The sequence below is a fragment of the Drosophila pseudoobscura genome, chromosome X (genome assembly GCF_009870125.1).
Source record: "Drosophila pseudoobscura strain MV-25-SWS-2005 chromosome X, UCI_Dpse_MV25, whole genome shotgun sequence".
NCBI classification, from domain to species: domain Eukaryota; kingdom Metazoa; phylum Arthropoda; class Insecta; order Diptera; family Drosophilidae; genus Drosophila; species Drosophila pseudoobscura.
Window position 1 is genome coordinate 19,503,430 of NC_046683.1, and position 27,919 is coordinate 19,531,348.

Here is a 27,919-nt window from a genome sequence, read left to right on the forward strand (position 1 = left end):
GAATGCCAGGCACGACCGATTGCATATGCATATTCCCGACCTACGAGCACTGGGTAGAATCACGGCAGATCACAGGGCACCGTTGAGTACTTTCCATTTGAAACTCATTAGAAAGTGCTCCAAGCAAATGTGTGTAAGAAAGATGGCACCCGATAGAGACAGAGAGACAGAGAGAGAGAGAGAAAGAGAGGAGGACAGGGCAGAGAGGCAGTGCTTGCATTTGCAACTATTCGCAGTCCTGTGGGCGTGTCAGCGTCTTCGTTTCGAACCAAATTGAATCAAACCTGTCCAGGCATACATAAGTATGTAAATGCACTATGTACTACGTATGGGCATGTATTTGTATTCGTAAGTGGGTCTAGGGGTGTGTAATCTATGCCGAGGCTCAGCCATTATTAGAGCTCTCAAGGTACTCGGATCAGACCCAGCAACCAGCCATACAACTGGTCAAGACCGCGCTATGGGTGTGGCCTGCAGCTCAATCCCTGGTCGAATCGAAGTTCCTATATGAAATACTTTCAGCTCTTTTTCAATACTTTTGAGTGCCCAATTGATAGTTTGGCATTTAGTTGTCTCTTCTGCTATCGCAATCGGCCTGTTTTTGATGGGACTTTATGTGAGGTTTGCATAGCAAGGGTGCCCGTATTATTAGCCGACCAACTTTTTGGCTTCAACAAGAAAAAGAAAACACTTGTGTTCCATGCTGGCCCAAAATGTAAAAGACACACGAAAGAAGAGTCCAAACGAAGCCAACCTTCGCCATAATTGCCCCAAAAGGGTGCACCTTTAAAGGAAAACAAATTGATTGGAACCAGCTCTGTTTTGGTGACTTATTGGGCCTAGTGTCGGACGAGATAATATCGATATGGCTGGCAGGTGGGTATTACTGGGGCAAAAGCTAGGGGCTACTTTAAGCTGTGTAAAATATAGCTAGAATTAATCTAGAATCACTCGGAATAGCGAATGGTATCGTTGTTGATGCCGAATGGCTGCTCGTTAAACCGCACCACAACACACTGCCATTCACGGACGTGGGCCTTTTTATTGGCCATTTCTTTATTTAAGTTGAAGTATGTGTGTGGCTTGAGGCTCCTTGAGGCTCTGGGGCCACAGGTCTTGGTCTTTGGATGTCAAGTAGCGACCGCTGTGTTGCTTTTGAAGAATATAAAATTGTGGCTGTTATCGTCATCGTTATCCTGCACTCACAATGCCGGTGCGGCACATTGCGCACACCTCAGAGTCACATGGCACGACTTCTCGGGGGCATGGGGCATTGGGCATGGGGATAATCATGTACATAGCAGCTCATCATAGCGGACACGACCGTTATGCTAATGCATACCACAACGCTGCCCACCGCTCTCCGGTTTGCTCCAACATTTCGTACATTTAATTTCATTTAATTCAGTTACATTCCATACGTTCCCGTTTGTTTGTATATTTTAATTTTTTTGTTCAAATTTATATTTCATTTTCCATTTTCCATTTTCATTTCTTGCTGCGCCAGCTCCCAGGCGGGCAATGAGAAGCAGGCGGTGCGGGAGCGAAGAAAGAGACAGAGACAAAGATGGAGCCATGAGCGGCTGTGTGTGGCAGTGTGGCAATCCGGGCGGTAGATGTGAATGGGTATGCTGCATTAGCACAGAAGCGGCAACAGCCGCAGCCACAGCCACAGCCACACCGACAGCAGCAAACAAGAGACAACAGTTGCTCCTAAAATAATTCAACCAAAGCCCCAGACCCCAGACCCAGGACCAGGAGCAGGGCCATGTGAGGCACTGCCACAGACAAGCGGCAACATGAGCAACAACACACACACACACATGGCGGTAGGCCAGCCGAAAACTTTGTGTGTCAGTTGAAAAGTATCTTGGAGATACTTTCTTGCCTCCTCCTCCACAGATACATATATGTATGTACATCCGCCTCACTACCTCCTTACTTTCCTCTCCGCCACTCATGTGAGTGTGTGGCTTTTGCCGCAGCAACCGCCACAATGTCATTAACCAAATGAATGGCTGACACTGCAGATTTGAATGTCTAGAACACGACTGGGACAGATACAGATACAAAAAAAGAGAAGAGACAGCGTGCTAGTGAGATACACAGACGGAGATGCAGATAGAGGGAGCGTGAGACGAGACTGTGACGTCGTTTTCTTGTGATTAAGTCGGTTACCCAATCACACCACCACCCCCATCCCCACTCCCCCTCACACAGTCCCCATCGCTCTCTGCGTTTAGAACAAGATTACCTAGCGGTTTGCTCTCATGACCTCTCGCTCAGAAAACGCGAATGAACGAAAGAACGCTGAACGAAGCCCGAACACCCTAGAAGATTCTGCGATATCCCTGTACAAAGTGTTCTTTAGGTTCGAGTACAACAACAACAACAAAACAACCCTTATCGGCGAGCGCCGATTCATGCTCTCGACATGTATTTTGTTTTTGATCCACGGGAAGCTGATTTTCTGGCACAATCTACTGCAGTCGAGTGCCAACGAGACTGTACATAAATTGATTGAGTTTCGATCAAGTTTTCGAACAAAAACAAACAAATATTTAACTACTAAAATGCCAAGTATGAAACCGTTTCTTTTGTGCCAGTGCCTGGGCCTGGGCCTGGGCCTGTCGACAGATTGGACAGATTACGAAATTTGTTCCCTCTGCCAAGCGGTAAAGAGCTTACCACAGCTCGAGGCATCTTCGGAAAGTGTGTACGGGCAGAGGGAAATTTTGTTCCGGCCAAGTGCCTGCGGCGTTGGTCAGAATGAGCCTCACAGGAATGTTAGTGATGACAACAACTTAATGGAAATAGCTACACATTTATAAGTGACAACTCCGTCTCAGTGTGCGTGCCCCTCTTTAAGTGTGTGCGCTTGCACGAGTATCCGTATCCAGGGGACTAGAGGACGTGTTATTTATGGTCAAGGCGTGGCAGACAAATGGCCGGCATATGCATGCTGAGATAGACACTCTTACTAACACACACACACACACACACATAGAGTAATAACTAACGGTAAATTAGTTGGCAAACAGAGTGCAAAAAAGGCAACAAAATGCCAAAAGGAAAATTGCCCAAAGATGGAACCTAATTTACCCAAAACGCAGACAGACACACACACACAAGCTCATGCTAATACTCGAGCACATTGATAAGATACTCCCACTCCCCCTCTCTTGACCTCTGCACCACTTGCTGACCATTCGGACCCGAAAAGCAGACCAAGTTCCATGAGGCTACATCAAAGGGACGTGTGGACACACAGCAAACAGATTAAGTTGGCCAAGATTTGCGGCCAAGAGCCGACGAAAGTTTCGCAGGCCATCCGGGATGCGTGCAGATAAGTAATCGATTGCAAATCGATATCCGGCTACAGTTCAAGTGTATTGATCAGGAACGGAACTGTAGGACTCGCACATATAAACGGAAGGGTTTATATTGAGTGGAATTTCTTAAAAGTATTCTATTTCCTCTATTGATTGAAGGGATCTGCATAGAGATATACTGAAACTGAAACTGTTTGCTTTTACTTACTTATCGATCTCTCCTACTGATTTCTTTATGATTTTGTTTACTATATACGAAAAATTGTATAAATTCAATCGGAAATAAATATACTAAGCTGCCTATGTGTGAAGCACCCCTGTAATGTAACCCCTTATAATGTAAAATTAGTTGTATTTTAATGGACAGCGCAAACTAAACTATCCCTGGCCCTGTCCTCCCTTCTGTGCCTCTTCAATAAAGTCCTGTTCGGACTACCGTTAGTTAGATCGATAGCAATAGCGAACGTAATCCGATATACTTGTAATTCAATGCCAGCGCTTCTGTCATTCGTAGTGCTGATCTGATCTTTTTCCTGGGTGTGTGCGTTCTGCTTTTGCTGCTTTATTCAGCTTTTGTCCTTAGCCCTCCGGGCGATTCATTCGCTTTTTGGTGGTGGCGTCAAATATCCAAATGCAAACACGGCCAAGAGCTTAAAACCTCTCAATCCTTTAGTCCCGGTCGCACTCTTGCCACCACTTTTAGCCCGGTCCAGCCTGCACTCGGTCCAACATTTGTTTTCGTGCTCTTTCAAAGGGCATTGCTGATTGTGTTCTATAGTTTGCGGCACGTGGAATGTTTTGTGGAATGTTAACCTCTAGAATAACAATCGTAAATCGCGCAACATGACCCGAAAACAAAAAGTCGGTATAGGTTTAGGTGTACGGCTCTGCTAAGGTGGAAATCGATCTCAGATCCCTGTAAAGAGGTAACGCCGAGTGGTAAATCTGTATAAATCGGAGGATCTCACTGTATACACAATTTCTGTGTGTTTTCGAAGAAGGGTATTTGCCGCCTTGCATCGACTTCTCCGACAGTTTGTTTTTTCTGTTTCATCAATTTTGTTTGGGGCTGTGGCTTTGCAGCTTCGCTCTGGCTCTGGCTCTGGGTCTGGCTCATTTTTTCCGCTCTGGGCCTGGCTGTGGCCACGCGCTGGCGGTTTTTTGCTGGTTGCCTGGCTGTGGCCACACATGTGCCAGAAGCACCGCCCCCGCGCGCAGACCCCGTACTGCCGGCATGCCGGGTCCTGCGTGGTCAGCTTTATTAGGTTCAGGTTCCTAGTTGGGGCCGGACTGGTCTGTTCCCGCTGTTTCGCGTGTGCCTTTTAATTTATTTATCAGAGGCAGCAGAGCAGTCGCCGCCGCAGTTTTGGGACTCCGGTTTTGTGTTTTTTTTTTTTTTTGTGGTCGGAGCGCCATTTGGCCGGACTGTGGCCGTGGCAATTTGGCGGCTTTGTTATTTATGCAAAAGACTGCGCCAGGCGCGCGTCCTGTTCCCGTTCACGTGGTGCACAGGACTCGTCTGCATCCAGATCCTCGCTCCGCTGGATGCCAAATGTCGCCTTGGGGGGCACTCACAGCCTCCATCCAATAGCAGGTGGGAATCATTCACATATGCTCCATGCTCCGAAAACGAGGCATCGAAAATTAACCATAAAAAACGTCGGCAGCCTTCAGGAATTATGCTCGCTTCTGGGGTTGAAGCAACTAAACAATCACAGTTATATAGATATAGGTATAGGTATAGGTATAGGTATAGGTATAGGTAGAGGTAGAGGTAGAGGTATAGGTATAGGTATAGGTATAGGTATAGGTATAGGTATAGGTATAGGTATAGGTAGGTATAGGTATAGGTAGAGGTATAGGTAGAGGTATAGGTATAGGTATTGTTATGTAGGGATCCTCGGCGAGCTCAAATGAGTAGGAATCCGCTCCAGAAACTCCAGAAACAAATACGCCACACGTTGTTGCATTCAGTAATCAGGTATGATGTTTATTCTTGGTTCAAATATGTTTCACATGAGTTTCTTGTTATATCTTATTACGTATGTACTACTCCTACTCTGCTCCTACTCTGCTATTGATATATCTTCCTCGCGATAGATCGATACTCATCAGCTGGCTAAAGGGCTGCCAACCCTACAGTTATATATGCTGTAACGGCTTAACGGTATCAACCATTATAGCCCACCACTTGCGTATCCATTGTTATCCTTTAATCGCTGTCGGAAAGAACAAACAACATGTGTACATCAAATACGAAAGAAATCGTGCCCTGATTTCACACCCCTCTCTAGATGCCCACATCACGGCTCCACTAGGCCTCATAGAGGAAGTGGCAATTGGGCATCTCTCTTAATTTTTCCCCATTCTCCCCAAATCGCTGGATAGCATCGCTATAGCATCACCCAGCGCCCGACCTTTAGGCAGGCATTAACGATTCATAGAGCTTAGTGCTGGGTCTCCTAATGGATTATCGACTCTCGAATGTCATTACTCAATATGTCACGGCAGTTGTTCTGGCCCACCTTTCACACTCTCCCCAAACACCATCCCCAGATTCGTACCTGCGACCTGCGGCCTGCGACCTGAGACTTGTACCGACGACTACCATGCCCTGATGGTGACAGCCCGTCCCGAGATCGTTCGTCATTATCATCGTTGGGTTGGAAACATCATCGAAAGGTGGCGCAAAGTGGTTGCCATAAATAAGCCAGCCTTATGATAAACTAAACGTGAGCTCGTTTGCTCAGGACAATGTTTCGGGGGTGTGGGGGGAAGTGGGACAGGAAGTCTATCAAAATGCCAATATACTGGTATTGCGAGGTACATACATGTGGAGGGGGTGTGTGTGTGTGTGGGTCTGTCTGTCTCTGGGTAAGCAGTGCACCCAATAAATCTTCAATAATTTATATAGAACGTCGACCGCATTTCTGAGGTTTTGGCTGGGCGAAAGGAGAGTGCGAGAAAGAGAACAAGCAGGCTCGGGGTTGAGGCTGGGACTAAGAGAAAGCGAAATTTGTTCAAATATTTGTCTGCATCAATGTGGGGGCGCGACAATATTGTGTCACGGGGGAAAACCTCGAACAAAAGATACCTATTGCTATATCAATAAGAAAAACACAAGACCAGTATTTTTACACGCAACGATTTGTTATAGAGCCTCTCATAATATCTAATTGGATTTGTCCATATATAGTCCATATATGGGGATGTTTTCGAAAGTAATGAAATTAAGTGACCAGGAACATTCATTTTAATACTCGGGAAATCGAGAAAAGAAAGGAAAGAAAAGGTATGTAAAAAATGTATAATAGAATATGGAATGGTAATTCAGGAAAAATAATCATAAGGTACAGAGTGGATTTCGAATGGTATACAATAAATAAATACAACGGAATGCTTGTGTAACAGTCCAAGAGGACGTGATCATATTTTTGGCCACAATTGTCTGCGCAGTCCCTATCGCACATTTCCACAGTCCGTGAGGTCGAGATTTCGCTAAGAGAAATGAGCTTTGTCACGCCTCTAGAAGCACCCCCACGCCCCCAAGGTCCGAGCGCACAAAGGGTGGTGCATTTCGTGCCATTTCATAACTCAAAGTGACAGGCGGACCAAGACCAACAACGAGGAGAAGCAGCGCACAGTCGGTTTATATTATGAGCCAATGTCCAGGACAGAGCCATCGAAGTGGATAGATGAGGGAGAGCGGACAATGATAACAGTGAGAGCGCAATAGTGACATTCATTCCGACTAAATGCTTCCTGCTACTCCGATCTCAGCTGGCCCGAACTACTTATTTGCTGAATATGGGACATATCCCAATTAGGTAGATCGACACGCGCTCGATCTCTAACTCTTTTCCATGAACTGGCGCCCCCTGGCGGAGTAACGGCCGGATTGGGCTTCGTTGATGAGAAGGGAGAAAGAGAGAGAGAGAGAGAGAGAGGAAGAGGTGCAGCGGACGTTGAGGTAAGGAAAGAGCTAGTGCTGATTGTATAATCATCATGGAAAGCGAATAGGCTGATAGATATAGGGGGATATCTAAATACAAGGGTCGGAAACGATTCTACAGCTAACGGGTATAAAAACAATGGGAAAAGCAAGGAAAAGCAGAAGCAGCAACGGGCATGCACAAACGGAATTCAATAAAGTGTTAAGTGGAGCAGAATTCTCTCCCCTCCGGCTGATAGATGGAGAAGCACGAGCATTTCATTCCCGAGATGCCTTTGCGTCACTTAAACGCCAATTTGAGTGAATGGCATCGGAATCAGAAAGGGAAATGGCTGAATCAAGAGAGAGAGAGAGAGAGAGAGATAGTGGGAGTGCAGGGTGAGAAATCCAAGAAATCCCAAGATGGGGCAACGCTAAAGAGTCCCCTAAAGGGGCCAAACCAATGGACGATTTGTGCATATAACATTATTATAATGACATCAATCTAAAAGCGAGATGAAGTTGCCCCACTCCAACCGGATTCCAAAGAGAGCGGCGGAGTGGGGGATTAAGGAGTCGGACATGCCGCTCAAGTGGCGTTCCTTTGTTCCTCAGCTCCCTCGCATGCAGTAAATAATAAGAAAATTCCTGTGCGCCTTGGCATCTTGCCTAACCAACATCCGCCCAATCATTTTCATCATCGTCCTCATTCAGTTGCGACGTAAAACTATGTGCCAGTGGCTGGTATCCTGCCATCCTGCCATCCAGCCATCCTGCCATCCAGCCATCACCCCTTCACCGCATGCCACACAGTACAGAGCGTCAAAACGGAATTTCAAGTTCAAGCGGAAAAGCGCACACAAAAAAATGAAGGAACTTTTCGATTAGGAATGGAGCGAGCAAGCCCGAGACACAGTCAAGCAAATGCAATAAACTTCAAGTTTATTAAATTTGATCACACCCATTCGGCGTACCAATTCCGGTTATGCGTGGCCTGGCAATTGTTTTTCAGGAATCAAATTACCAAAAGATCCAGCAAAGTGTAAACCGCGAGCATCCAAATGCTCCCGAAAAACGCTCAATCAATCCGAAATCAAATCATCTCGGTCAGTTCCCTCTACTGAATCCACAATGAACTAGAAGGCCCAGGTCCAGGCCCAGGACCAGGCCTTTGTCTCTAATGAAGACCATACAAATTGAATTACTTTAGGTGGATAGATAGGGATATATGTACACATTTATTGCTAGGTATAATACAGTTACTTGGCGGAGATTGAGATTGAGATTGGACATGGCAGAGAAGGCCATTGGTGGTGGCTATCTTCCTGCGAATAGCACTTCTCAGTTCCCTGTCCTACGAGTATGATAAAGAAGAAACTCACCTAAGTTAAGGTGACTTAATTAGGGGAGTAAAGCAATGGATAAGCCACAAAGTCCACAGATATCAAACTTTGCTAGATTAAAGTGGCAGTGTTAGGATTCGGATTTCGTTCCTTTTTTTTATTTATGAATACATTACTCCCTCTATAGAGTCTACAGAAATCTTTTATTGAGCCTAATACCCCTAAAAGGTCTCAAATCTCACGATTTTCTGGTCATCTGTCATCAGTTCGTTGTAGTGTTATAATAATTTACTAGTTTAAGTTCGCTCTTTGCTGAGAAGAGGCATGGAGGGCAAAGGGCAAAGGCTGGGGGGCAATGTCGTTACGTAGTGAACTGTCTACAAACTGCACTTAAACTACTATTTAGTGCAATACAAAACAGTAATAGTTTCGTTTCATCAAGGTATATATATAAATGTTTGAGTATGTGACTATAAAAACGAGCGAAGCCATTTGTGTGGGCGGCTTGGCGGCTTTTGTTTTGGCTTTGGAGGAGAAAGACCAATAAAGAGACACCAAGGTAGAGAGACAAGAAATGCAGTGCCAAGCACTCTTTATATTAGTTTTGTGTAGATGTTTGTCACAGCCGGTAGGAAACCAAACCGACCCCATTAAGTATTAATAGCGGAATCCGTCCGTCCGTCCGACCTTCGGGTTTCAGAGACCATAAGAGCTAGAGAGACCGAATAATATGTGAAGATTCTGTGATATCGGAATGAAGCAAGTGTATTTCAAAACTACCACACTGTTAAGGTAGTTATTTTGCCATGTTCCCTGTTGGAAGCTGCCGAGCTTTTTCGGCAACTCTGACTCCACATTTCCTAAGAATATTTCTCAGTTGTTAACGTTGACATGTCTTGGGAACTATTGACGGCTGCTGCTCCGAATACTTTCACTCTCACAGAGGACGAAAATCTGAGACACATATGTACATATCTACCAGCTTGTAGAATCAGAGTGGATCAGATACGATCTATATACGATTTCTCGCGGCAGACACTCCGGCACTTCGGCACTCCGGCGCTCGCTCTCTATGTTTTTCTCGTCCACTGGCGCCCCCTGGCGGAGTGAGTCATATGTAACGGCCGGATGGGACTTCGTTGGTGGAAAGAGACAGAGATGCAGCGCTGAGATGAGACGCTGAGGTATGGAAACAGCTAGATTTACATATATCATTATATGGAAAGAGGATAGGCGGGGTGCAGGAATATATTTTTGGATAGAAAGCTGAATTCATCCTTGAAACATTTTGAACTCTGTTTGAGTGGCACCTGTTTCAGAACAGCGATTATTCGACACGTTAGCGATCTAAAGTGCAGCTCACTAAACAGCCACATATACATATGTATGAATGTATATACATCGTATCGAGTTTTTCCCAGTGCAACACAGTTGTGGGCGCAGTTATTATTGTAAACAACTCACTCGAGTGCCATGTCTGCGCGTATTTTGATGTACCCATCGATTGTTTGCCATTCCACCAGGAGAAAGCGCAGTCCCACTGGTTTCCGATCATCATCCAATTATGACATGGACCAAGCCCCTTCGAGTTCCATTCGCTGCCAATTTCTCCCAGGGTGCTCCGGGGCAATTGGAAAGTGGCAAACGGTGAAGGCTGACGGCTGAAAAACGAAACCGATTTGTTCGATATTACCAAAGTTTTGCAGGAACCCGCACAGATAGAGAGTGGGCGTGCTGGTAAGGGGGATGGACAGGGACAGAGACAGGGACAAGGTACGGTTACGGTTACGGTTACGGCTACGGCTACGGCTGGATGGGGTTCTGTGTGTGGTTGGCTCTGATGTATCGGTATGTGCCGGGGCTGTGCTTGTAAAAGTGAAGTGAGACATATGTACAGTAACAAATCAATTTTAGTGGCAAACACACAGCGTAGCGAGCGCCGAGAGCGCCGGGAGCACAGAGAGGGGGAAAACGCAGACTCGTTTGGGGCATATTACTTCCGCTGAACTTGATTGAACTGAACTCTGGCCCAGACAGCGAGCGAGCGGAAAGCAAAATTCATCAACGCACCATTGCCCGGAACACGGAACACGGCACACGGCACACGGAACCCGGAACGCGGAGCCCGGCTCCCCTCACCCCTCACCCCTCACTCTGGGAAAAACCACGGACCCCTGTCACTTTTGATTGTAATCGAGTGTTTTTATTGTCGCTCTCTCTTTCTGTTTCTCTTTCTCCTTCTGTACACCCCCTTCGATGCTACTCCCGGCGCCCCGGCTCCCCGGCAACCCGACTCCTTCTGACAAACAGTTGGATATGCTTTACGAACTGCGGTCCATGGCCACAACTAAGGCCACATCCAGGTCCACGTCCACGTCCACGTCCATGGCTACGTCCTCGATCTCGGTGTGTGTTTGCCAATTGGATTTGACATTTTATTGGGTTTTCCTCTCCGTCCTCTCCGTCCTCTCCGTCCTCTCCGCCTCTCGTTACTGCCGCTCCACTGGCTGGCCGATTGTTGCTGTAACTGTAATTGATGTGCCTGATGTGCGGCCGCCCAGTCCGAGTCGCTGCCAACATAAATCCACACTGCACAGGATTGAGCCCGTCCTCAAGTCAGCCAACCAAAGGACTGACTGTCTGAGTGTCCGAGAATCTGGGTGCCGTGCCTCGGTGAGTGGCAGGGAGACATGGGCCTACATGGGAGACATGGGTTGGGCCACGCCACTCCACGCCAGGGCAGAACAGATTGAAGTCGCGTGGCTTCCTTTTATTTGGGTAATTAGTACAAAGAAACTTGATTATCGCGCCACATCTCCCCGTGCCCTCATCTGTCCGTGCAAACCGCGCTCCAAAATTGAGTTGGGATGGGGATTCGGACTCGGATTCGGACTCGGATTCGGATTGGTTGCCCAAGCAGCCCAGCAGAAAAAAGCCGGCTTAATGGCCAGCAATAATTCTGAGTGTCAGGCAAAGGGAAGACACAAAGGAGCAGACCAATGGAACAGGTCGGATAGCACTGAAAGGGATATCGCTGACTCCCACCGGGATTGGGATGCAGTCGACTCGGCGGAAATCGAGGGAGAAAGAACTGAACGGAACGGAACGGAGCGAAGTGAAGCGAAGCTTGGAAATCAATTTAATCTTTAATTAAAGCAACCTCTCTAGGTGGCTAGGTGTACCCAGATTCTTATAAGCTTTAAATATAAATCTTAATTAATTAACCGAACCCAGAGTACGATTATAAGCCCATCTATAATCTAAATGTAATCATAGTGTGATAGTGAAATGAAGTTAAGGCTTGGATGTACTTTGTATATCTTTATATCCCCGAACAGGACTTCCTTGCTGGGATGCGCCATTTAGAACGATCGAGGGAATATCTTCATCCTTTTGTCCGTTGCCGTATATTCGATAATATTATCCCGGCATCCCTAGCGTATGCCGTATTGGCGGATATAGGTCACAATGGAGCTGCCGTACTGACTGATAAACAATAGTTATACATTAGAAAGGCTTATCCCAACTAATCACGCTTTGATAACGCTACAGAACTGAATGAATTCCCTCTGCTTCCAGGCCTGTCGGACACGAAGCTGCACGAGATCTATCTGGACGAGAAGGAGATCAAGCTCAGCTGGATGGTGGACTGGTACAAGCAGGAGGTGCTCTTTCACCTGCAAAACGCCTTCAACGAGCAGCACCGCTGGTTCTACCTGGGCTTCTCGAAGCGGGGCGGCCTCGCCGATGCGGACATTTGCTTCTTCGAGAATCAGAACGGCTTCTTCAATGCGGTGACCGACACTTACACCAGTCCGGACGGGCGCTGGGTGCGCAAGGACTACCAGCAGGACTGTGAGGTCTTCAAGATGGACGAGTTCACGCTGGCCTTCAAGCGGAAGTTCGACACTTGCGATCCCCTCGATCTGCGGCTCCACGTAAGTAGCCCCGAGCCCCGAACCTCAGCCCAGAATTGCCAGAGGTTGAGCTCGGCTAGTCCCATCTTACCACTCACCATCTTGCGGTGTCCAATTTTTGTCTCCGGCAGGAGGGCACCATGTATGTGGTGTGGGCGCGGGGCGAATCCGAGCTTTCGCTGGAGGATCACCAGTTCGCGCTGCCCAATGTGACGTCTGCCCACGAGGCGGGCGTAAAGATGCTGCAAATTCTCCGTGCTGACAAGATACTCATTCCCGAAAAGTAAGTTTACACTTACGAGTACACTCATTTATGTATCGAAAATCTTTGTATACCGATTCACACGGATTTCCCAGGATTCTACTCGCACTGCTAATAATTTAAATGACTTTCTTAAATTCTTACAACAACATTTTTTAGAGATCTGGATATGGTGGAGATCACCCTTTCGAAGGCCCCCATCCCCAGCGAGGAGACCACCTACTGGTGCCACGTGCAGCGTCTGGACGACTTCGTCAAACATCGCCACCACATTGTTCAGTTCGAGCCGCTGATCAAGAACCCGGGCATTGTACACCACATGGAGGTGTTCCACTGCGAGGGCGGGGAGCACGAGGAGATGCCTCTGTACAACGGCGACTGCACAAATTTGCCGGCCAAGGCCAAGGTCTGCTCGAAGGTGATGGCCCTCTGGGCCATGGGCGCCAGCACATTCACCTATCCGCCAGAGGCCGGCCTGCCCATTGGCGGCCCCGGTTACAATCCCTATGTCCGGCTCGAGGTTCACTTCAATAATCCCGAGAAACAGGCTGGTGAGTGGTAGTTCCATGGAGTGGAGAAGATTTTGATACGTAGGTTCCAACAGATTTGTTAAATAATTCTCCTCTGGTACTTGGGCCTACCCTCCGTTCCAGGCCTCATTGACAACTCCGGCTTTCGCATCAAGATGTCGAGGACTTTGCGACAGTTCGACGCAGCCGTCATGGAGCTGGGCCTAGAGTATACGGACAAGATGGCCATACCGCCCGGTCAAACGGCCTTCCCATTGAGCGGCTACTGCGTGGCGGACTGCACGAAGGCTGCACTGCCGGCGACCGGCATCATCATCTTTGGATCGCAGTTGCACACGCACCTGCGCGGCGTGCGGGTACTTACGCGCCACTTCCGCGGGGACCAAGAGCTGCGAGAGGTGAACCGAGACGACTACTACTCGAATCACTTCCAGGAGATGCGCACGCTGCACTACAAGCCTCGTGTACTGCCCGTGAGTAATCCCTTCCAGAGAACTGCTCCACCACCCGGTGGACGGTGGGTCTACGCCACATTATACACTCTACACTGTTTGTGATTCTTCCTTTCAGGGGGATGCTCTGGTGACCACTTGCTACTACAACACCCTAAACGACACGAGGACTGCCCTGGGGGGCTTCTCCATCAGTGACGAGATGTGCGTCAACTACATCCACTACTACCCGGCCACCAAGCTGGAGGTCTGCAAGAGCTCCGTGTCGGAGGAGACGCTCGAGAACTACTTCATCTACATGAAGCGGTGAGTTCTAGGACTCCATTTGGAGCTGTACCTACATTGCCTACATTGCCTCGTTTGAACGACCTATTAGCACAATCTACCATGTCTGACACCATCCATTATATTATATTCAATTATATATTTGTACAAAAAACGTCCGTTCTTTTGTTGGATCAAACAACAATCGGCTAGGCGGACATAGTCCTTGCACATGAAATATTTATTGCAGACCTTTTTCAGACCTATTGCTGACTTCATTCAGTGTTTGGTAAAACATCGACATTCCTTGCCTTCTAATTCAAGGCTTTGAAACCAAGCCCTACCCAAGGGTTCTTCTAACGCACTGGAGGCATATCCTTGACTGGTATTTTTATTGTTGATTTCTTTATTTTTTGTTGTTGTTCGCTTCCTTTATTCAACAATTATGACGCCCGTACACATTCCTGCTTCCATCCATCCATCCCCGGGGCGTTCGCTGCGTTAATGGAAGAAATATTTTTTAATCTACGCAGCGAAACCGACGACAGACGACGCACAGTGGGGCCTCAGCCGAAAAAGGGCGGCGAAAGGCATTTCGCTGATGAAGCGATTTGGATAATTTGAATGTACGCATTTGACTGAGAACTTTCCAGGTCTTTCGAAAATTGAGACTTTAAGAAAACTGGATTTTTAGCTTAGGCGGTGGGCGTCTTCAGAGATGACCATTTACTCAACTTTTATGCACATACTGAATCTTTCAGGCCGAGTAAAAAGTAAGCTTGTTACGTAGGACATTTGGTTTTGTCTCTTCTTTTGAGATGTACTCATTATTATCCAGAGCACTCAGAGAATTCGATGACCTCTTCGGTCACCTCTTTTTGGCTGAGGCACCACTGTGCGACGTCGCAATGGCGCTGTGGGAGGAATTGGGTCCTGGGATTGTGGGTTTTCATTTAGGGGTTCTTCCGCTGCTCCTTGTGCATCAAAGGCAAAAGTTTTTGGCATTCCTTTTTTGAGTTCAGTGTTTGGCGTTCAGTCCGACTCCTCCGCACATCCATAACGGCGAAATGCTCTTTGCAGCTCTGCTCAAAACTCTCCTACTCCCCTGTAAGCTGCCCCAAAAGGTGTTCGCTAATTGCCAACTTTAAGCACTTGAGCATCAAGGCGAAGTTTACATTAGATTAGGGCTGCCACAATGAGGCTCTGAATGCGTTTGAAATACGCGCTGAGTCGGAGAGTGGAGAATGGCGAATGGTGAATGGTGAATGGAGATGCCTGAGATGGGAGATTGTGGTTGGAAGCTAAAATTGCCGGAACTTAAAGACTACTTAAGACACAATTCTGTCGTATATGTTGCTAAGCTTAATTTTTCCAGCGAGTCCTTTAGGCGATCGAAATGTACATGCCTACACTAGTAGATGGGATCATTTTCAGTGTATCTAAAAATGTCTAGGCTGTTCCTGTATTTCAAACAAATTTGAAACATTGTGCAAACACTTTTGCACTTTTTATTTGTACGCAATAGTCATATCTTTTGGAATTGTATTGAGGAGATCCAAAATCACTCGGGTCGAATGGTTGCAGTTTTTGGGATCCGAAACGAAGGTTTGTTGTACAGTAAATTAATGTTAATGGCGTCATTTGACGATTGTACCCTAGCATATCATTTATTATCGAATACACTTATGTATACCGTAGTAGCTGCTTTTATCCCAATGCTTCGTGGTATTTTTAATACCATTTAAACCAAGGTCTCGTGAGAGGCCAAACACTTGTAAAAATTGCCGTGTGGTTAGTGTTCAATGCCAGCATTGAACGCACATTACTTTTTGGGAAGGTATAATCTTAGACGAGTAAGGATACGTGTGTAGTCTTCACTTTTTGTAGCCTTTTGGGGGTATGCACTTGCAATACATATAGTAATAGATTAGATTGTATCAAACATTGCGTTAACTGCGAGTGCGTTACGCACTCTCTATTAGTTCGAACTGATTGCTTTCCCCAGAGCACATAGATATGTACGAGTATGTATGTAGATATGCATCGAACAAGCAAACTAAAACTTGATTTCCGCTTTTTCTGCACTACAGGACGGAGCACCAGCGCGGCATCCATTTGAATGGGGCACGTTCGGCGAATTATCGGAGCATCGAGTGGAGCCAGCCGCGCGTCGACCAACTGTACACGATGTACATCCAGGAGCCGCTTAGCATGCAGTGCAACACATCGGACGGAGGGCGCTTTGCGAGCCAGAGCTGGGAGGGCGTGGCCCCGACGGCCGTGCAAATCAAAATACCCATCCACCGCAAACTCTGTCCCAACTATAATCCGTTGTGGTTGAGGCCGCTGGAGAAGGGTGAATGCGATTTGCTTGGCGAGTGCATCTACTAAGAGAGGCATGGAGCTAAGGATTCCGGATTGAAGGTTGAGGATTGAGCATGGGCATGGCATCACACAGACACACACACACACACGCGCACACGCGCACCACACTGGGATTTGGGATTTTGTTTAAGTTTTATCGTTTTAATTATTCTCTAGCTGGTTTTGTATTTCGTTTTGTTTCATCGCCATCATCATAGTCACTAGCAGGCGAAACAGCCTTCTTTGAGCCGAGCGAAATAGTCAAGACAAAGGGTCAAAACAAATGTTTTCACTCTTTAAATAACTAATGCACTTACCTCCTCCACTCTTCCACTCGATTTCGTTTGTGTTTATGCCGTTTGCCCCCTGTTGTGGCAGTGTCTTGGCTAGCCTTTGAAATTTGCCGACTGACAGCGCCACCAGGCTAAACGTTTAATGCAGAGCAGCTAACACACCCATACACACACACACACATCCATACATACTCCCTTCACATACACATACAAGTCCACGTACAAGAAGTACAGGCACGGCAACGCATCCACTTGGCGCAGGCCAAAAAATGTAGCATACTTTTCAGCACCATCTGAAAAATTAAATGGGCAACTGACTGAATGAATGAATGTACGAACGACGAAGGCCACAAGCGGAAGAGAAAGTCCAAGAAGAAGCAAGTCCATCTACTGGAATCTGGTCCCGGTCCCTTACTGTTTGAATGAGCTAACGGCACTGTTTATACAATATAAATGAGCAAACTTCTGATGCAATCCGGACGTGGAAAAGCAACATCTCACACCCGACTTGGAGGCGAACACAGAGCCGGCGACTCTAATTATCCAGAAGTGTGAGAGGAAGAGGAATGTTGCCATATGTTGCCCACTGCAGGTTTGAGGAGTCGTGAATTATTTAGAAAAGTTTTCAGCTGCTAGTTTTAGGCGTGAATAATGAAGAAATGTTGCCTAGATTGTGTCCTGAAAAATGGAGCAATTAGCTGCCGATTTGGTCGTGGAATCTGTTAAGATGTAGCCACTTGCAGGCCTTGTGCCGTCGAGAATGGATCGTACAGAATGGTCCTGTATATGGGACATGGGCTACCAACAGCCAGGAGCTTATAACGTGCACCTATGTATGGGCATTCGAATGAAATCAAAAAAAATAAACGGTGGCATATACTCGATGGCAAACTGCCTGCATCGCTTGGAATTTTCTTTGGTATTTTCTGTTTGGTGTTTTATAAAATCGAATTAATTGTATGACATGCAAAAAGCTGGTGACTGATGATGCTGATGACACACGCACACAAACATACATATGAGTAAACATGTAATGGATACGTTTAAGAGTAGCCAACATATGTAAGATGTGATAATTGTTCTATGGCTATAAAAATATATATATGAATATATATACAAATATTAAAACTATGTAGAAGAAATATTTATAGAAAACAAAAAAAAAAACATAAGAGAAATATTGCAAGCAAAAACCACAAAAAAAATGAAAAAAGTACAATTTATCAAATAAAAACTGACCACCATACCAGACTGGAGCATATGTAGCTTTTTCTTGGGGAAACATTTCAAAAAGGTCGATTTAAAAGCATTTTGCCTTTCACAATAATATTAAATACTTGCAACTTTTCAGAGAGTCTATCACAAATTTTGTTTTCTTCTTTTTGTTGGCCAGGCAAGGCGCTAAAACGCCGGACGGGAAGCCGTTTTGCGACCATGAATGCAATACAATACGTTCGTATGTCGGACAACACTAGCTGCCATAGAACCGATCGGTTTGGCAAGGCTTCTTGGCGGGTATTTTGTGTTAAAATCTTCTACAGTTACATATGTACATACTTATGTATGTGGGTATGTACTATACATAGGTGTGGATTCACAAATGTGAGATATTTCATCGAGTAGACTAAACGCATGTGAACGCTTGGGAAATCAATCAGAGGTTAAAAACTAAAACTTTTTGAATGTTCTTCTCAGTTCTCATCGCTTTTTGCTTTCATTTGATATATCTTAAGGTGTTTGAGAGTCTTTATACCCGATACTCAAAATGAGTATTGGGGTATATTAGATTTGTGGGGAAAGTGGATGTGTGATCAGCATCAACAGACGAGTCGATTGAGCCATATCTGTCTATCCGTCTGTCCGTCCGTCTTGTTTGACACCTAGCACTCAGCGACTATAAGATTTTTTGTATTTTGTATCCAGACTCCTGTGATTTCGCACTTTTACAAGTGTATTTCAAAATATCTCTCCGCCCCACAAAGTACGAAAATCTGTGGTATCCACAATTTGTAAGAAAACTAAAAACGCAGAACTGTAGAGATTGACTTTATCTACGGAATCTAGATCAGATCGGATTATTAATATAGACAGAAGGGTTACACGCCGTACACGCTCCTACTCATTTTCTGTCTCTCTCTCTCTCTCTCTCACACACACACTCTCATCGTGCAATGTGCGGCCTTCGGCTTCGGCGGAGGGGAGTCATACTGCCTACTGCCTGAGTAGTTGCAGAGTCCTTCGTATCAAAGGGGCCAATTCCGCTAAGCAGAGTTTTTTATTTATTGACTTTATTGAAGAAAATTAGTTGAGTTTCCGCATTGTTAGGGTCATGCCTTTTCACTGAATATCTTTGGGAATTGTGGAGATACGCTATCGACGATATTAGATAATGAAAAAGTCGTACTTTGTGATTCAAATCGGGTCGTAGAGCTGTCTGTCGTAAGGCTGTCAAGAAAGGGCGGATTCGATGGGGTGAGTAGTCTGCCCTTCCGCTGGAGAGATCTCCCCTCACTGGCATTATTATTGCGAATTTTATCGTTCAACGCGTTGATTGTCGGCGGCCATTTTAATTGATTTTTCAGTTTTGTGCGCAATTTTTGGGTGACCAACGTATGGGAGAGCAGTAGGGCGGTGGGGCAGGGCCGTTATGAAAGTATTAAAAACGCTTGCAATCCAATTAAAAGTTTTTACCGAAACAAAAAAATATTTTAATATTCATTGCGGCACACACAGAGCGAGTCAGCGACAGCGAGCGAACGAGACAAACTGCATTAAAAAGTGAACGAAAAAAAGCGAAGACCAAGGAAAAGAAGGAGAGAGATGTGTGGACGCTCGGGGAATGGACAAATTTTGATGCATTTTGGCGACTCTAGCGCCATCACGCCCTCGAACCTAGCTTCTACAATTATGTATTTACGTGAATTTATGTACAAGCATTATAATCGGGAAGGACATGGGTATGTAGGACAACTTCCATTCCATTAGCATTATTTTATCAAATATATATTTTATGCCCCACCCCCCCACCACACACACATGCACGACGGACACTCCTGTCCCCCTCACATTAAAGCCAGCGGAATAGAAAGCAAAAGTAAAAGCAGATGAAGCTCTGACAGGCAGCAGGAATTCCAGAAGCAGCAGCCACAGCAGCGACAGACGCAACGATAAGCGCACGAGTAGAAGTGTAGAAGCGTACACTTCGAGAGAATCCTGCTGATAATTTAGTGTAGCAACTGGGTCTTAACCCAAGACTTTCGTCCCTCAAGAATCTTAGGGCCACAAAACTAGAATCAAATGCTTATTTTCCTCAGTGTGCGACCAAAAGAGCAGGGGCAAAGGCAATGGCAAAGGCAAAGGCAAATTTCGTGACTGTGAAAAAGTCAAGCGGTTGGGCGACGTTGACGCGATGTGGATGCGTAACGTAACGTAATGGCATACGTGGAGACGCACGCGTATGTGTGTGTGTGTGTGTGTGCGTAATCGCCATTTCGGGTCGTTGTCATTGCATTTTCACGCTCGCGCACTCACACACACACAAGCACATTTAATCAACCACCGTGGCCTTACACGCCGACAGGTTCACGATGTCCTGGCTGCCAGCGGTACAGGTTCGAGGATCCAGGTTGAGGTCTCACGATTTGGGCTGGGGGCATGCCACGCGTACCATCATTACTGTCATCGTGGTACACCCCTCCCACCCCTCCCACGCCCCCCACGGCCACATTCTCATTTTGCTAAAACATTTATCTGTGCCCCAATCCCATGAGTGTGTGTGTGTGTTTGTTGGCAAGAGGAAGAAAAAAACCGTAGAAGAAGAAACAAAATTTAATGTCACAAACTTTTGATGTGTTCTAATTTATATACAAACAGACAGACGGACGGATTGACAGACAGACAGAAAGACAGGCGACCGGCGACCGGCGACAGGCAACAACGACCCTTCTCGTCCGTTCTGCCTTGGCCATGACTCGTTAAAGCAAATTTGTTTTTACGCTTGATGGCAAATTGCGCGACTTGCCTAATCTCCCCGTTGCGCCGCTCGCACGTGCTGTATCCGTGCTGCCCGCTGCCCCACTCAACAGGCGCCACCATCCAGCGCCACCAACAGCTTACGCACTCGCTCACACACACTCATCCATGCATTGGAAATACTCGTGCGAGCAGCGCTCTTGTTAATATTTCATATGTCATCGCAAGGAACACCACCATCTCATCTGGCACCGCCGCCTCCGTCCGTACCTCCACCGACAGTCGTCCACAGGCAAAACAGGTGTATACAAATCTGTAGGGTGAGGCTGAGGCAGAAAGAAAGGCGTGCGACTGACTAGTATACGGATATCTAACTGGGTAATGGCTATTCTCAACTTTAATTGAACTGGCTGTCAGCTTGTTTTATTTAAAATCAAACTTAGCTGATTTCCGTGATGCCCTTTGATGGTCTATCAAGTCTGCCTTCCGCCCTGAGTATTACGTATCGAGTGATAGGGCTCTCTGGCAAACCCTCACCTTGCTTAAACACACCTTGCACAGAAAGACAGCCCGTCCTCCATTACAACACGCGAGCAACGTGGCAACTCTTAAATCGCTCGCGTTTAAAAATTTGATTATGTGACATTTTCGTCCTGCTTCTGGAGGTGAGGAAAAAGAAAGTGAAGGGAAAAGGGATAGGGAAAGGGAGTGGCCCAAAAACAAAAAAGTGAAGCAAAAAAAATGGAAATTAAATTTATACACAGATTCAAATTTTTTGCGGCGGTAGATTGCTGGGCCACCCACCATCACACTGAGAAAATTGTCCGATGGTTGTTGGTGATGATACAAAAAAGAAAGCCTGGTCTCGGGCGATAGAGTAGAAGTGCATTCTGACCAAATGAATGAATGAACCTCAACTAATATGAAAATATTTGAAAAGAAGAACAATCTTTTTATGCCTTGAACCGATTGTTTCCGGTCAGGCATCTCATTGTGTGGGATGAATTTTTCCCAAACAAGGCGGATCTTCAGATTATTTTGTATAATTCATTCAAGATGACAAACTACTTTCTAACGAAAGTGCACAAACAAGAAACTTTACAACTTGGAAATTTAGCAAACCTTTGATCCGGTGCCACCAATGTAGTTAAATATCGGATTGTTTTCCTGATGACTTTTGCGATTGTTCGCTTGGTTTTTTTTTCTGTGCAGCAGCAGCAAAAGCTGAGACCCAGCACCGACTATGTGGTAATTTCATTCCGTTTTATGAGGGCTTTTCCGCACATTTTGCAATAGGAAGAAAATAAAAAATACAACAAAAAAGAATATGAACAAAACTGGTTGTAATGATGAGGAGTTTTAAGCTGCTCGAATCGGTGCTATGTTCTGGACTGGCTAGGGACCACTTACAATGGCTATCCTCTAATCCAGAATATGGGTATACCTTAGAATTTATTTCCCTTAAATGCGCCCAGTCTTTGCAAGTCCACCACAAGGGTTTTCAAATGAAATATACGTATACGTATACGTATACCCCATGCACAGATCATTCCAAATTATATAATAAAATAAAATCGGTCCCCAGTAAGAGATCAATGTGCATAATATGCCAATAAGGATTTCTAAGGTAATTTCGAGCACGATATGTGGATCTCAGTATCTGCTATGCAAAATGGATCGATGTTATTCCGTACTGGAAGCTGGGTCAGATGTACGTGACTTAATTGATTCCGAATCAAGCCCCTGAATCACTTGAGACAGTCTTGACCTTTTGCCAACAAAGTCGGATATTCCGGCTTGAACGGTGAGCCCGAAGAGTCGATGTATCCATCGATACTGTTAAATGCCATTATACTTGGGGACATAAATGACGATTTTACATATTGGTTGCAGCCTACCGCTGCGATGAAACTCGAGACGAATGCAGAAACTGACTTAGTCGAAATCGGAGGCGATAAATCACAAATCGCAAATCACAAATTGGAATAAATGCATCTGATTCAAATTGGCTGCTTGCTGGGAATGTAGGGGCCTGTGTGTAAGCGGCTTAATGTGGCTCAAATGGTTTTTTTGGCATCCGGAAGATATCCGGAGAGGGAAATGTGGTTGGAGGCCCAAACGAAAAGCGAGGGCAGCCGCGACTCCGAACGCGATTACGCCTTTGGGATCGAGCCCTAGGGACCAATTGCGCAATGTGGGAATTGTTTGTTGCTTTGTTGCTTTTTATTTGTTGAATAATTCATGCAAAATCCAAGAACAAATTGGCATTAATCAGTGGTGAGTCCCACACTCACACAACCGCACAACCCATACTCATGCAGCCTGGCACACCAACAGGAAAATGTCAAAGACGAGATGAAACGGCATTCATGTCCGCTGACATTTCTGCTCTGTACCGGTCCGTACCAACCCAACATTCCTGTCACTTAATCAAGAAATTCCTTTGCCCCGCCCCTCCGCCTGTCCCTCTCCTCTGGTGGGAGTGTCTGGGCCAGCATAAATGGTCCTCGCTCCTCTCGTGGCCTTTGCAAAGTCTGTCTGTTCGCTTTAACCTTAGTCGCCACTAAAGGATCCATCTGTATTGTACTCACAAACACTCGATTGCACTTGTATACAGGTGTTCAGGTATGCGAGGGGGAGAGGTAAGCCAGGTAAAAAGCTCTTTCCATAACGCCCTTTGTTTATTTTTAAACTGCACTATGCACATTCCATCCGTTGGTTTTTTAATTTGGTTCACCAAAGATTCATTAAAATATGTACCTCTAGAAAAACATTCATTTTACAAAAAATTTGTTATTCTAAGATAGCACATCTGCATACAAAAATATTTAACATTTATATTGCGAAAAGCATTCACTTGGTATTTAAAAAGGTTCTAGTCAAAAACTGATGTGCATTTCCAAGAGCTGAAACCAACCGAACAATACAAATGCTGAAAGGAGTTACTATATACGAGTCTGTATGTTGAAGCTAGTATTCAAGTACATACTATGTATGCATACTCGTACACATACATGTACGAGTATGTTAGGTACATATATACAAACTGAAAAGGCAAACCGAAATCACAAGCTCAAATCCTGTTGCATTAATTGTGTATTAAATGAATTAAAATCAACGAGCTACAAAGCTACGAGAGCTACGAGCTGCATTAATACAAAGTATAAGAGGATTTTGATCTTTTGGATGTGTGTAACGTCCAGAAGGATGCGTTTCCGACCACATAAAGTATACATATATATACTTGATCAGCATCAATAGCCGAGTCGAATGAGTCATGTCCGTTTCAGCTCCTAGTTCTCAAAGACTATTAAAGCTAGAGCAACGAAATTTTGTATCCAGACTTCTGTGATATGTCACTGTTCAAATTGTATTTCAAAACTTCGCCCCGCTCACTTTCGCCCCCCACAAAAGTCGAAAATCTGTGGCATCCACAATTTAAAAGATAGGAGAAAATTAAAAACTCACAATCATAGAGAATGGCCATATCTACCAGATTGCCGAGTCTTGCCGAATCCGAATCAGATCGGATTATTAATATAGCCAAAAGTAACAAATCAATTTGAAGTGGCTACGCAGCGCCCGTCGACACGTTCTGACTGATTTTCTGTCTCCCTCACACGCACTCTTTGTCGTTTAATGTAGCCATACTGACTAAGTATCGGGTATAAATGTAGAGTTGCGGTGGCAGCAGCAACTCACAACGTTCCCCCTCGTTGTTCTTTGGGCTAATGATTCGATTGCCAAGTTTCCCTTACCAATAGTAGATAAATACGTACATATGTATACAATATACATAATAATATAAATAAATATATGAAAATTTCTGAATTAACAGAAAAACGAAAACTTCATCATTATTTTGGATCGAGAAGAACAAAAACAAAATAAAACTTAACAGTAATTTACCGATTCTTCGTTAGAATTTTCATCGATATTATTGCATATCCTTGTAAAGAAATCACAAAAATACCTTCCAGTACTCTTTTTTTTTTTTAAATAAATGCTTGTAAAAATTTAAGAGTTCATAATTCATGATTTGCATTTTATTTGGCTCAACGGTGTGATTCGCAATACAGGTCCATTCCCGGTTGCACTATACTTTACTCCTGACAGTGGCCACGCTGCCCTCGCAGCTTAGTTCGTCGCAGAATGCTACAAAAAATTGTAGCATGCAACATACAGGTTATAGGAGCTGATGATAACTAAACGGGAGTAGGAAGTACGCGCTGGCTTCGGCTTTTGTCTCTGGTCGGCGGGGTGTTGGCATGAAGGACATTTTACTGCCCATTTAGAGCTCTGGCAAATGGTCGAGATAAGAATGTATATAAAAAAAAATCGCGTACGATTAGGGAAAGGATACTAGGAAACGGGATACAGGGGGTCAAAGGGACAGATCAGCATGGATACGTAAACGAAGAAGATCACCGGTCAGATCTTTGTCGGCTGCGGTATCGCCCATTGGCGAGAACGCCCACCCTACCATGATCCTTCAGGGCCACCTATTAACAGTCAGAATCCCTCCAACAAAGACTGCGGTGGGTCACATCTCCGTCAGACAAGGTTATATGGTTCCGATATAAGATATTTAGCCTTGGTTCATTTCCAAACTAACTGTATTAAAGCAATCCATAGTTCTGCATTTAAATTCCTATAAAACCTAACGCTAATAGAATCTAGTCCCTAATATAAGCCTGCTTACATTTATAGGGTATTACAATACAGCATATACTGGGGAAAGAATATCATAGGGGCGAGGTAGGGTATAATGATCTTAAATCTATAAAAATGATTAGTAGTAGGTATATATAAATGCACGAGCTAGGTTATGTGTTTATGCTCGATTGGAAATTGAGCATAGAGGATAGAGTAAAGAAGGCCACAGTAGCCCTCTATACTTGCAGGAAAGCCATCGGACTAAGATGGAGAATGACCCCCTATATAGTTCGGTGGCTTTACACCACCATCATACGACCGATCATGCTCTATGGAGCGGTAGTATGGTGGCCAGCCTTAGACAAAAGGACATGCCTCAACAAACTCAGCAGAGTTCAACGCATGGCAGAGCTATGCATAACTGGCGGGCTACGCACTACTCCAGGGGAAGCCCTGGATACTGTGCTGGACCTCCTCCCCATAGATCTCATGGGAAAGAAAGTGGCAACACTTTCCGCACTCAGAATGAGAGAAGCCAGACTGTGGAAAGCGTCCGCGGTCGGGCACTCGGGAATCCTGACGAGACACCCGCAATTACCAGAGAGGACAGATTATTGTGTCCCTACTGATCACCTCTCGACGCCTTTCCAGGTATCAATCCCACTTAGGGAGGACTGGGAGATGGGCGAACCAGGCCCCGCAAATGCGGTTCACTTCTACACTGATGGCTCAAAGTTAGACGGCCGCGTGGGAGGCGGAGTCTACTGCAGCGAGCTGAACATCAGTCATTGCTTCAGGCTCCCGGACCACTGCAGTGTGTTCCAAGCGGAGGTTGTAGCCATCAAGGAGGCCATTTCCATCGTCTCCAAACTATTTCTAGACACGCACTTAGTGTGCGTTTTCTCGGACAGCCAAGCAGCTATTAAAGCTCTAGGCTCAATATCGTCGAACTCAGCGACTGTAAATGACTGCCGCAGGTCTCTGCACGAGATCGCAGAGCAGTTAGACCTCTTCCTTATATGGGTCCCAGGCCATAGGGACATCGAGGGGAACGACGCCGCCGACGAGCTAGCAAGGCAGGGTACTACAATTCCTCTCCTTATGGAGAGGGAGCAGGTAGCGATGCCTCTGGCTACGTGTAGGCTCCTCACGCACGAATTGTTTGAGCAAAATGCCAATTGGAGATGGCAGCAAACAGCTTCCTGTAAAATCTCAAGATTGATATGGCCATATCGATCGAAGAAGCGCTCAGCCGAGCTGTATAGGCTCAGCAGAGCACAGTGCTCTGCAGTTACTCGAGCCATTACGGGACACTGGCAGATTGGCACTCATGCCTCTACATAGACTGTCAATCCCTCATAACGACTTCTGCAGGAGTTGTCGCGACGAGGAAGAAGAGGAATCGGTCGCCCACTTCTTCTGCCACTGCCCAGCCCTTGGAAATCGTCGTCTTCGTTTTCTCGGGGCTGCTTTCCTAACAGACATTTCGGACCTGTCCGAAATCAAACCGGGGACCTTGTCCAGATTCATCCAAGCCTCCGGATGGGACTGCCCTTAATTTGCAACAGCCTGTTTCTCCACGGTTTCTAGGCACTGGGAAGGGGCACACGCCCATGCGGCACCACAACGGACCTTCTATAGGTCCAAGTGAGCTTGGGTGGGTTTCATCACTCTCCCAGGCTACCGCCTGAACCTAACCTAACCTAGGTTATGTGTTCATCATAGGAAAAAGAAAACTTCAAACTTCATTACGTCAACTTGATCAGTGCAGTTACAGCAGCTTCAATCTTTTCAGATGGCTTACTTGGTTCAGGATAATCACTTACGATACGATTAATAGCTTTGACTCCCACGCAGAAAGATCTTTCGTTGTGTGTTGGATGAGGTGATTCGATGGGTCCCGTGAGTATGATGATGTGTGTGATTGTGATGAGTATCTGCATAGATGATGAGCTGAATGCGTGGCAACCAATATCAAAAACTGTAAAAACAATCGGTATTAATACACTACTCATTTGTTCAAGCGGATAAAAAAAACATATAGGGTCGCATATAGGGTCTAATTTCGAAAGAAAGATAGAAAATATAATTAAATCCGAGGCCGGGTCGATGCGTCCCGGCTGGAGACCGAGTTCCTAATCGAGGTCTGAAGGTGGCACACGATTATACCGGGCGCAGGTACCGGTCCATCTGCGGCGTGAGGTTAGGTGGACACTCGCACACTGGATTGCTCGTGGGGCGACTGGTGTATTTAAAGAGTCACTCAGATCATCCCCATAGGTCCAATTTATCCAGGCGACGCTTGCAGAGCACACCGATCGGGTTAACTTGAGGAGCAAGTTCAATGCCTCGGCTACCGCCTCATCCGAATGTCAAACGGTGTGGTTTAACCAGTGGTACGGGCACGTGGCCAATAGAGGTCTCCGGGAATAACCAATCCGTAACTGCTAGACCAGCGTTTCAATACGTAGATACTAGTGGTGTTAATCCTACGCGGAAAGAACAGAACATTTTTCAACGGGTCGCTGCAGCTGGGTGGATAATTACCTCAACAGAATTGCACCACTGTTTCGAAAAATGTTAGTAAACTGTGTGCAAAAATA

At 45.7% G+C, this 27,919-nt stretch overlaps 1 protein-coding gene across 4 annotated transcripts in view; it reads left to right on the plus strand.

Annotated features, from left to right (window-relative positions):
- Window positions 1-17,944, plus strand: part of Tbh (Tyramine beta hydroxylase) — a 30,981-nt gene extending 13,037 nt beyond the window's left edge. For all 4 annotated transcript variants that reach the window (XM_015185543.2, XM_015185544.2, XM_015185545.2 and 1 more), the window contains exons 3-8: window positions 12,186-12,544; window positions 12,655-12,806; window positions 12,945-13,336; window positions 13,439-13,788; window positions 13,886-14,073; window positions 16,122-17,944. In XM_015185543.2, the coding sequence (XP_015041029.2) occupies window positions 12,186-12,544; window positions 12,655-12,806; window positions 12,945-13,336; window positions 13,439-13,788; window positions 13,886-14,073; window positions 16,122-16,422 (1,742 nt within the window). In that variant the 3' untranslated portion in view covers window positions 16,423-17,944. The remainder of the gene's footprint in view (window positions 1-12,185; window positions 12,545-12,654; window positions 12,807-12,944; window positions 13,337-13,438; window positions 13,789-13,885; window positions 14,074-16,121) is intronic.
- Window positions 17,945-27,919: the final 9,975 nt, after the last annotated feature.